Here is a 12,903-nt window from a genome sequence, read left to right on the forward strand (position 1 = left end):
AGGAAATTTATTGATGTGCTGCTGTGGTGTAGGGTGAATTGAAGTTCGGGCCAAATGGAATTTAGATGAGGAAATCCTGTAGTGATTCTATCGTACTATTCCATATGCAGAAGACATCATCGATGTATCTTTTCCAGGTTACAACATGTTGTTGGAACTCTGCGTTTGTATAGATGTGGTCTTCTTCTAATATGGCCATGTAACAGTTAGCGTAGGGGGGGCGCCATGTGCGCCCCCATCGCGGTTCCCTGCTTCTGGATGTAAAAATCATCCTCAAACAAAAAGTAGTTTTTGGTAAGGACAAGGTGGAGGAGGTCAAGGCATAGTGATGAGACTTCAGGCTTGGTGCTTGTCATCTCAAGTAGTCTTTTGGTGGCAGCTAAGCCCTTGCTGTGTGTTATAGATGTGTACAGGCTTACTACGTCAAGGGTAACCAGAATGGAATCTGGTTGAACCTGTTTGATGTCCCTTATGAGTTGTAAGAATGTTGATGTATCAAGGAGAAATGATTTAGTGGTTTTAACCTTGGGTGTGAGATTACCTCGAGGAAATTAACAAACAACTAAACGATATTAATATCTACGAATGTCTACCAAGGAACCCCATCTCGGTCATTAGGGATAATATCCAACAAGTCTTAACAACCCATCTTAACAAGGGCACTATTGACCAAGAAACAGTATCCTACTTATCTAAAAAACACCCAATAACGCCAGTACTGTACATACTACCAAAAGTTCACAAACGTCTAAATAAACCCCCGGGACGCCCTATAGTCTCATCCTCCGACTCCATCCTGTCTCCCCTCTCTGAGTTCCTAGAGAAGGTCCTCACACCCAAGGTTAAAACCACCAAAATTATTTCTCCTTGATACATCAACATTCTTACAACTCATAAGGGACATCAAGCAGGTTCAACCAGATTCCATTCTGGTTACCCTTGACGTAGTAAGCCTGTACACATCTATAACACACAGCAAGGGCTTAGCTGCCACCAAAAGACTACTTGAGACGACAGGCACCAAGCCTGAAGTCTCGTCACTATGCCTTGACCTCCTCCACCTTGTCCTTACCAAAAATAACTTTTTGTTTGAGGATGATTTTTACATCCAGAAGCAGGGAACCGCGATGTACATACTACCAAAAGGGGGCACATGGCGCCCCCCCTACGCTAACTGTTACATGGCCATATTAGAAGAAGACCACATCTATACAAACGCAGAGTTCCAACAACATGTGGTAACCTGGAAAAGATATATTGATGATGTCTTCTGCATATGGAATAGTACGATAGAATCACTACAGGATTTCCTCATCTAAATTCCATTTGGCCCGAACTTCAATTCACCCTACACCACAGCAGCACATCAATAAATTTCCTCGACACCATAGTTTCAAAATATCCCAATGGCTATCTTCACACTGACCTATACACAAAACCCACAGACCGCAATAGTCTACTTCACTATTCCAGCTTTCACCCTACCAGCATGAAAAAGTCCCTCCCACGGTCACAGTTCCAAAGAATATCCCGCATAGTAGACAACACGGAAACAAAGGAACTGAGAATAAACGAAATGTCGACACGATTTCACAATAGGGGCTACCCCGACACCGTGATCAAGGAATGCCTGCAACCCAGCCAGAAGGTCAGGGTAAAACAGGCCCAGAGGGTACCATTTGTGCATACATTCCACCCCTTTGCACACAAGGTCCAACAGATCTTGCGCAAACACTGGCACCTCCTACACCAGGCGTACCCTCATATCGAAGCATTTTCGCTTCCCCTCCTACCATGTAACAGACGCCCTAAGAACCTAAGGGACATGCTTGTACGGGCAGATGTGGGCTCCAACATTAGGATACCAAGACAAACGCCCTTACAGACACAACGTAGAGGCACATTTCCTTGCCTGCATTGCACACAATGCTCCCATGTCACAAAGGGTGACAAGATTTTTCACCCCCAAACCGGCAAAGGGCTCCCAATACGGGGTTTTTTCACATGCGCTTCCACCAATGTCATTTATGTCATCAAATGCCCCTGCGGCTTGGCTTATGTGGGCGAAACGACACAGACCATTAGGGACAGAATATGTCAGCGTAAATCTAACATCCGCTGTCAAAATAATCATCTGCCCATTCCCATTCCTGCACATTTCGCAGCCAAACGCCACACCATTGCCCAACTGCGATTTCAGGTGGTGGAACAAATAACAGTTCCTAGAAGAGGCGGAGATTTATCCCGCATCCTTATGAACAGGGAAGCCATGTGGATCCACCGTCTACAAACGTTGGAACCCAAGGGGCTTAATCGGGAATACGAAATAGGAGGCTTCATATAGCCCCTACATAAAAGCAACCTCTCCTTCCTTTTCCTGTTTATAAAAAGATACGGCAGCCATTCATATTGAACATGGACAATACCAGCGGATGAAATGTACAATTCAATATGTGCAATCGAGTTATTTTGAAGTATGATTGACGGTGGCCATGGCATCAATGGGCTCTAATCTGACCATACCAATAGTATGCACGTTCCTGTGTATATGCTTTATCGATTGAACATCAATCACATGTATTTCTGTATGTTCTGTTATGAGCATGACCATTAGCCGCCAATTTTACATCGAGCTGTTTCCATATTTAAGCTAGCACTAACGGTACCTCTATTCTCATTCTAGAGCAGATATTGACTTTCACCAGTCCCAACAAGAGCTGCAGAGATTATATCCTTTTTTGGCATATCCTTTTGGCTATAATCCTTGGGTAAATATTGTGATTATATGCATTATCATTATAAAGTCTTACCCTTTGCCACAACATAGTAGCGTATGACCTACCACAACCTACCCACTATCATAATTATAACCCTTTCCTCAAGCCCATTGTCTTAGCCCTCTCCCTACGCAGTATACTACCGCAGCATCAGTCAGCCCCTGGACGCATGCGCGATCTAAGACACTGGTTCCGACAAACGGCTGCCCCAACGCATGCGCAATCGATCCACAGGAGCTCCGGTCGCCAACTTTAATCTTCCGGCAGTGCGTCATTCAGTACCCGCCCCTCCAGTCCCGCCGCCATGCCGACTCTCTTCATAAGGGGACCGGAGACACAGCTACCCCTATTACAATCCGGCGCACAGGCCGTAGCCTCCCGGAACGCACGCCAAACAGGGCCATAGAGCCCACGTGACACGCAGCTTCCTGCCACCCACTGAGGGAACCCGGTCTTTAATGCTCACTATTATACTGTATGCGGCCTAATCCGGGTAAGAACTAACTAATGCATTTCCACATGCCATGGTCTTCATGCCGCTATTGCTACTGCCTCTCTGCCTTTACAATGCATGACTATGATTGGTACTTTACACTATGTCGGACTCTATATTGTGCCTGACTATATAGTATGCCTGATGAAGTATCATGCCTGACTACATAGTATGCCTGATGAAGTATCATGCCTGACTACATAGTATGCCTGATGAAGTATCATGCCTGACTACATAGTATGCCTGATGAAGTATCATGCCTGACTACATAGTATGCCTGATGAAGTATCATGCCTGACTACATAGTATGCCTGATGAAGTATCATGCCTGACTACATAGTATGCCTGATGAAGTATCATGCCTGACTACATAGTATGCCTGATGAAGTATCATGCCTGACTACATAGTATGACTGATGAAGTATCATGCCTGACTACATAGTATGCCTGATGAAGTATCATGCCTGACTATATAGTATGCCTGATGAAGTATCATGCCTGACTACATAGTATGCCTGATGAAGTATCATGCCTGACTACATAGTATGCCTGATGAAGTATCATGCCTGACTACATAGTATGCCTGATGAAGTATCATGCCTGACTACATAGTATGCCTGATGAAGTATCATGCCTGACTACATAGTATGCCTGATGAAGTATCATGCCTGACTACATAGTATGCCTGATGAAGTATCATGCCTGACTACATAGTATGCCTGATGAAGTATCATGCCTGACTACATAGTATGCCTGATGAAGTATCATGCCTGACTACATAGTATGCCTGATGAAGTATCATGCCTGACTATATAGTATGCCTGATGAAGTATCATGCCTGACTACATAGTATGCCTGATGAAGTATCATGCCTGACTATATAGTATGCCTGATGAAGTATCATGCCTGACTATATAGTATGCCTGATGAAGTATCATGCCTGACTACATAGTATGCCTGATGAAGTATTATGCCTGACTACATAGTATGCCTGATGAAGTATCATGCCTGACTATATAGTATGCCTGATGAAGTATCATGCCTGACTATATAGTATGCCTGATGAAGTATCATGCCTGACTACATAGTATGCCTGATGAAGTATCATGCCTGACTATATAGTATGCCTGATGAAGTATCATGCCTGACTATATAGTATGCCTGATGAAGTATCATGCCTGACTACATAGTATGCCTGATGAAGTATCATGCCTGACTACATAGTATGCCTGATGAAGTATCATGCCTGACTACATAGTATGCCTGATGAAGTATCATGCCTGACTACATAGTATGCCTGATGAAGTATCATGCCTGACTACATAGTATGCCTGATGAAGTATCATGCCTGACTATATAGTATGCCTGATGAAGTATCATGCCTGACTACATAGTATGCCTGATGAAGTATCATGCCTGACTACATAGTATGCCTGATGAAGTATCATGCCTGACTATATAGTATGCCTGATGAAGTATCATGCCTGACTATATAGTATGCCTGATGAAGTATCATGCCTGACTATATAGTATGCCTGATGAAGTATCATGCCTGACTACATAGTATGCCTGATGAAGTATCATGCCTGACTATATAGTATGCCTGATGAAGTATCATGCCTGACTACATAGTATGCCTGATGAAGTATTATGCCTGACTACATAGTATGCCTGATGAAGTATCATGCCTGACTACATAGTATGCCTGATGAAGTATCATGCCTGACTACATAGTATGCCTGATGAAGTATCATGCCTGACTACATAGTATGCCTGATGAAGTATCATGCCTGACTACATAGTATGCCTGATGAAGTATCATGCCTGACTACATAGTATGCCTGATGAAGTATCATGCCTGACTACATAGTATGCCTGATGAAGTATCATGCCTGACTATATAGTATGCCTGATGAAGTATCATGCCTGACTACATAGTATGCCTGATGAAGTATCATGCCTGACTATATAGTATGCCTGATGAAGTATCATGCCTGACTATATAGTATGCCTGATGAAGTATCATGCCTGACTATATAGTATGCCTGATGAAGTATCATGCCTGACTACATAGTATGCCTGATGAAGTATCGTGCCTGACTACATAGTATGCCTGATGAAGTATCGTGCCTGACTACATAGTATGCCTGATGAAGTATCATGCCTGACTACATAGTATGCCTGATGAAGTATCGTGCCTGACTACATAGTATGCCTGATGAAGTATCATGCCTGACTACATAGTATGCCTGATGAAGTATCATGCCTGACTACATAGTATGCCTGATGAAGTATCATGCCTGACTATATAGTATGCCTGATGAAGTATCATGCCTGACTACATAGTATGCCTGATGAAGTATCATGCCTGACTATATAGTATGCCTGATGAAGTATCATGCCTGACTATATAGTATGCCTGATGAAGTATCATGCCTGACTATATAGTATGCCTGATGAAGTATCATGCCTGACTACATAGTATGCCTGATGAAGTATCATGCCTGACTACATAGTATGCCTGATGAAGTATCATGCCTGACTACATAGTATGCCTGATGAAGTATCATGCCTGACTACATAGTATGCCTGATGAAGTATCATGCCTGACTATATAGTATGCCTGATGAAGTATCATGCCTGACTACATAGTATGCCTGATGAAGTATCATGCCTGACTACATAGTATGCCTGATGAAGTATCGTGCCTGACTACATAGTATGCCTGATGAAGTATCGTGCCTGACTACATAGTATGCCTGATGAAGTATCATGCCTGACTACATAGTATGCCTGATGAAGTATCATGCCTGACTACATAGTATGCCTGATGAAGTATCATGCCTGACTACATAGTATGCCTGATGAAGTATCATGCCTGACTACATAGTATGCCTGATGAAGTATCATGCCTGACTACATAGTATGCCTGATGAAGTATCATGCCTGACTATATAGTATGCCTGATGAAGTATCATGCCTGACTACATAGTATGCCTGATGAAGTATCATGCCTGACTATATAGTATGCCTGATGAAGTATCATGCCTGACTATATAGTATGCCTGATGAAGTATCATGCCTGACTATATAGTATGCCTGATGAAGTATCATGCCTGACTACATAGTATGCCTGATGAAGTATCGTGCCTGACTACATAGTATGCCTGATGAAGTATCGTGCCTGACTACATAGTATGCCTGATGAAGTATCATGCCTGACTACATAGTATGCCTGATGAAGTATCGTGCCTGACTACATAGTATGCCTGATGAAGTATCATGCCTGACTACATAGTATGCCTGATGAAGTATCATGCCTGACTACATAGTATGCCTGATGAAGTATCATGCCTGACTATATAGTATGCCTGATGAAGTATCATGCCTGACTACATAGTATGCCTGATGAAGTATCATGCCTGACTATATAGTATGCCTGATGAAGTATCATGCCTGACTATATAGTATGCCTGATGAAGTATCATGCCTGACTATATAGTATGCCTGATGAAGTATCATGCCTGACTACATAGTATGCCTGATGAAGTATCATGCCTGACTACATAGTATGCCTGATGAAGTATCATGCCTGACTACATAGTATGCCTGATGAAGTATCATGCCTGACTACATAGTATGCCTGATGAAGTATCATGCCTGACTATATAGTATGCCTGATGAAGTATCATGCCTGACTACATAGTATGCCTGATGAAGTATCATGCCTGACTACATAGTATGCCTGATGAAGTATCGTGCCTGACTACATAGTATGCCTGATGAAGTATCGTGCCTGACTACATAGTATGCCTGATGAAGTATCATGCCTGACTACATAGTATGCCTGATGAAGTATCATGCCTGACTACATAGTATGCCTGATGAAGTATCATGCCTGACTATATAGTATGCCTGATGAAGTATCATGCCTGACTATATAGTATTACGATGCTTTTTCGCCCAACCTGAACCCCTGCGAAATATCCAAGTGATCCATTGGAAAATGAGCCCACCTCCTACGTCCTCCACACCGCTAAAGGCACCTCCGATGATAAGGATCCCCCGGGGTCCCCAGATGACGGACTGCGTTCTCTCAATATGTTATATCGATACGACTTTCTTCTTCTGTTCAAATTGTAACCGATATACTATGTGCTGTATGTCTATTGCACACTTATTGTGATACTTTATATGCCTTTCCAGTTGTACTGAAGAAGACTGTTTAGCCGAAAACGTTTTTTGGCTGGAACCGCACAAAATAAAAGCATTATATTGAAACCCAAGTGGAGTACAAGAGTCTTACAATTTATATGCATCTGGTTTGGGAACCATCTCCTAACACCCACGCAATCTAATTGGAGAACTGTCCAACCTTATATCGATTATATCAGTGATGTCATCAGCAGGAGGCGGGGCTGTGACAACCTCTCAGACAGGATATACAGGCAGGTTGTCAGCAGTAATAGATGGATAGATGTTCCTGTAGTATAAGGAGTGTGGATCCCATGTCTGATCACATGTCATTATATCAGTGATGTCATCAGCAGGGGGCGGGGCTGTGACAACCTCTCAGACAGGATATACAGGCAGGTTGTCAGCAGTAATAGATGAATAGATGTTCCTGTAGTATAAGGTGTGTGGATCTCATGTCTGATCACATGTCATTATATCAGTGATGTCATCAGCAGGGGGCGGGGCTGTGACAACCTCTCAGACATGATATACAGGCAGGTTGTCAGCAGTAATAGATGAATAGATGTTCCTGTAGTATAAGGTGTGTGGATCTCATGTCTGATCACATGTCATTATATCAGTGATGTCATCAGCAGGGGGCGGGGCTGTGACAACCTCTCAGACAGGATATACAGGCAGGTTGTCAGCAGTAATAGATGAATAGATGTTCCTGTAGTATAAGGTGTGTGGATCCCATGTCTGATCACATGTCATTATATCAGTGATGTCATCAGCAGGGGGCGGGGCTGTGACTACCTCTCAGACAGGATATACAGGCAGGTTGTCAGCAGTAATAGATGAATAGATGTTCCTGTAGTATAAGGTGTGTGGATCTCATGTCTGATCACATGTCATTATATCAGTGATGTCATCAGCAGGGGGCGGGGCTGTGACTACCTCTCAGACAGAATATACAGGCAGGTTGTCAGCAGTAATAGATGAATAGATGTTCCTGTAGTATAAGGAGTGTGGATCTCATGTCTGATCACATGTCATTATATCAGTGATGTCATCAGCAGGGGGCGGGGCTGTGACTACCTCTCAGACAGGATATACAGGCAGGTTGTCAGCAGTAATAGATGGATAGATGTTCCTGTAGTATAAGGAGTGTGGATCTCATGTCTGATCACATGTCATTATATCAGTGATGTCATCAGCGGGGGGCGGGGCTGTGACAACCTCTCAGACAGGATATACAGGCAGGTTGTCAGCAGTAATAGATGAATAGATGTTCCTGTAGTATAAGGTGTGTGGATCTCATGTCTGATCACATGTCATTATATCAGTGATGTCATCAGCAGGGGCGGGGCTGTGACAACCTCTCAGACATGATATACAGGCAGGTTGTCAGCAGTAATAGATGAATAGATGTTCCTGTAGTATAAGGAGTGTGGATCTCATGTCTGATCACATGTCATTATATCAGTGATGTCATCAGCAGGGGCGGGGCTGTGACAACCTCTCAGACAGGATATACAGGCAGGTTGTCAGCAGTAATAGATGAATAGATGTTCCTGTAGTATAAGGAGTGTGGATCTCATGTCTGATCACATGTCATTATATCAGTGATGTCATCAGCAGGGGGCGGGGCTGTGACAACCTCTCAGACAGGATATACAGGCAGGTTGTCAGCAGTAATAGATGAATAGATGTTCCTGTAGTATAAGGTGTGTGGATCTCATGTCTGATCACATGTCATTATATCAGTGATGTCATCAGCAGGGGGCGGGGCTGTGACAACCTCTCAGACATGATATACAGGCAGGTTGTCAGCAGTAATAGATGAATAGATGTTCCTGTAGTATAAGGAGTGTGGATCCCATGTCTGATCACATGTCATTATATCAGTGATGTCATCAGCAGGGGGCGGGGCTGTGACTACCTCTCAGACAGGATATACAGGCTGGTTGTCAGCAGTAATAGATGAATAGATGTTCCTGTAGTATAAGGTGTGTGGATCTCATGTCTGGTCACATGTCATTATATCAGTGATGTCATCAGCAGGGGGCGGGGCTGTGACAACCTCTCAGACATGATATACAGGCAGGTTGTCAGCAGTAATAGATGAATAGATGTTCCTGTAGTATAAGGTGTGTGGATCTCATGTCTGATCACATGTCATTATATCAGTGATGTCATCAGCAGGGGGCGGGGCTGTGACAACCTCTCAGACATGATATACAGGCAGGTTGTCAGCAGTAATAGATGAATAGATGTTCCTGTAGTATAAGGAGTGTGGATCTCATGTCTGATCACATGTCATTATATCAGTGATGTCGTCAGCAGGGGGCGGGGCTGTGACTACCTCTCAGACAGGATATACAGGCAGGTTGTCAGCAGTAATAGATGGATAGATGTTCCTGTAGTATAAGGAGTGTGGATCTCATGTCTGATCACATGTCATTATATCATTATATCAGTGATATCATCAGCAGGGGGCAGGGCTGTGACAACCTCTCTTAAAGGGCCATACACATGCATTGTGATGTATTTTCTCTTGTGAAGGTCAGGGCCCAGGCTGTGTCCTCCTTGTCCAGTTTGAAGCTGGAGTATGAAATGTTGAAGGATCAGCTGGAGGAGGAGATGGAGGGTAAGTCCGAGCTGCAGCGTCACATCTCCAGACTGAACGGTGAAGTCACTCACTGGAGGACACGATACGAGAACGAGGCCGGTCAGCGGACGGAGGAGCTGGAGGAGTCCAGGTGAGCAGCAGGTGTTGACCCTGGATCATCCACCATGCCTGGTCCTCCTCTGACTTTTCCGGTGTCTGTTCTGCCCCCTGTAGGAGGAAGCTCAGCGGCCGCTTACAGGAAGCAGAAGAAGCTCTGGAGGTGACTCAGGCCAAGTGCTCCAACCTGGAGAGGGTGAAGCAAAGGCTGCAGGGAGAGATGGAGGACATCTGCCTGGACCTGGAGAAGGTAGCCGCAGGAGCTCCCACTCATGGTCTACACCGAGGACATCTGCCCAGAGCTCAGTGCTATCACACTGTGTGGCTGTACATACAAAGTGGTGCAGTTACAGAATGTCTTATCCTCAAGTCACATCCAAAGCTGCAATCACAATTCTGCCGTGGCATCATGCCTTATGCTCCAATCACTTCCAAAGCTGCAGCCATGATTCTGCTCTTACAGCATGCCTGAGTCACATTCACAGCTTTATTTATAGTAACGCTAGCACATCACATTTTGTACTCCAGTTACATTCAAAGCTCTGTTAAAAAATGGTAGCATTTTTCCTGTTAGCCGAGGTTAATGGACCTCACTGCTTCTGCTTCAGGGTCTTGGTCTGGAGTCTTCTGGGGAAATGTATTCACATGATATAGCAGCAGAATTGTGACTGCAGCTCTGGGTGTGAATAAGGCATGATGTAGCAGCAGAATTGTGACTGCAGCTCTGGGTGTGACTGGAGAATAAGGCATGAAGTAGCAGCAGAATTGTCACTTCAGATCTGGATTTGACTAGAGGATAAGGCATGATGTAGCAGCAGAATTGTGATTGCAGCTCTGGGTGTGACTAGATGATAAGGCATGATGTAGGAGCAGAATTGTGATTGCAGCTCTGGATGTGACTGGAGAATAAGTCATGAAGTAGCAGCAAAATTGTGACTTCAGCTCTGGATGTGACTAGAGAATAAGGCATGATGTAGCAGCAGAATTGTGATTGCAGCTCTGGGTGTGACTAGATGATAAGGCATGATGTAGGAGCAGAATTGTGATTGCAGCTCTGGATGTGACTGGAGAATAAGTCATGAAGTAGCAGCAAAATTGTGACTTCAGCTCTGGATGTGACTAGAGAATAAGGCATGATGTAGCAGCAGAATTGTGATTGCAGCTCTGGATGTGACTGGAGAATAAAGCATGATGTAGCAGCAGAATTGTGATTGCAGCTCTGGATGTGACTGGAGAATAAGGTATGAAGTAGCAGGAGAATTGTGATTGCAGCTCAGGATGTGACTGGAGAATAAGGCATGATGTAGCAGCAAAATTGTAATTGCAGCTCTGGATGTGACTGGAGAATATTATATATATTGACATAAACGTAAATGCAGCTCTGGATGTGACAGGAGAATACAATATGACATAATAACTGAACTGTGACTGGAGTATAGCATATGATGTACTGTAATAGCATAAATGTGAATGCAGCTTTAGATGTGACTGGAGAATACGGTATGATGTAATCTGAACTTTGACTTAAGTTCTGGATGTGACTGGAGTATAACATGCGATGTAATAGCAGAATTGTGACTGCAGCTCTGGATGTGACTGGAGAATAAGATGTGATCTAATAGCAGAGTTGTCAGTGCAGCTTTAAAGGTGACTAGAGTATAACATGATGTAAGTAAAGTCATCTTCTGTGATCCAGGCCGGCGCTGAAGCAGCGGTTCTGGATAAGAAGCAGCGAGCTCTGGATAAGCACCTTGCGGACTGGCGCCAGAAGTATGAGGAAATTCAGAGAGAGCTGGAGGCGTCGCAGCAGGAGTGCCGCCATTACGCTGCCGACCTCTTCAAAATCAAAACTGCATTTGAGGAGACTCATGAACAACTGACGTTGATGAAACGGGAAAACCGAGCGCTGCAAGGTGAGGATCTCGGGTGTACTGTCCCTTTAAGAGTCATCTGTGCAGTCACAGCACCACCTGCAGGTAGTGAGAGGAAATGCAGCCGCAATGTACAAACTGGTCACAATATTTCACCCCAGATGAGGTCAGCGACCTGTCCGAGCAGCTGCAGGACGTCACCAAGAGCGTCCACGAGCTCCAGAAAGCCCGGAAGAAGGCGGAGATGGAAAAGGAGGAGATGCAGGCGGCGTACGAGGAGGCGGAGGCTGCGCTGGAGGTAACACAACCGGGGAGGATCCGTCAACAGCAGCACTAGCCAATCACATTAGTACTGTCCAGGAGAGACCGCATGTGTCCTCCAGCAAATCACTGCATACATGTAGCAGCGTTACATGGGACTGCAGGTGACATCTACTACATTATCTGTACTCAGAGAGCTATCACTGTGTTATCTGTGGTGTTACATAGGACTGCAGGTGACATCTACTACATTATCTGTACTCAGAGAGCTATCACTGTGTTATCTGTGGTGTTACATAGGACTGCAGGTGACATCTACTACATTATCTGTACTTAGAGAGCTATCACTGTGTTATCTGTGGTGTTACATAGGACTGCAGGGGACATCTACTACATTATCTGTACTCAGAGAGTTATCACTGTGTTATCTGTGGTGTTACATAGGACTGCAGGTGACATCTACTACATTATCTGTACTCAGAGAGCTATCACTGTGTTATCTGTAGTGTTACATAGGACTGCAGGTGACATCTACTACATCATCTGTACTCAGAGAGCTATCACTGTGTTATCTGTGGTGTTACATAGGACTGCAGG

At 44.3% G+C, this 12,903-nt stretch overlaps 1 protein-coding gene across 2 annotated transcripts in view; it reads left to right on the plus strand.

Annotated features, from left to right (window-relative positions):
* The window catches only part of LOC121003855 (putative uncharacterized protein MYH16), an 87,252-nt gene that overhangs the window by 35,989 nt on the left and 38,360 nt on the right, over positions 1-12,903 (plus strand). For both annotated transcript variants that reach the window (XM_040435781.1, XM_040435783.1), the window contains 4 exons: positions 10,012-10,208; positions 10,292-10,424; positions 11,871-12,087; positions 12,207-12,343. In XM_040435781.1, coding sequence (XP_040291715.1) covers positions 10,012-10,208; positions 10,292-10,424; positions 11,871-12,087; positions 12,207-12,343 — 684 coding nt within the window. The remainder of the gene's footprint in view (positions 1-10,011; positions 10,209-10,291; positions 10,425-11,870; positions 12,088-12,206; positions 12,344-12,903) is intronic.

Source organism: Bufo bufo, chromosome 6 (assembly GCF_905171765.1).
Source record: "Bufo bufo chromosome 6, aBufBuf1.1, whole genome shotgun sequence".
NCBI classification, from domain to species: Eukaryota; Metazoa; Chordata; class Amphibia; order Anura; family Bufonidae; genus Bufo; species Bufo bufo.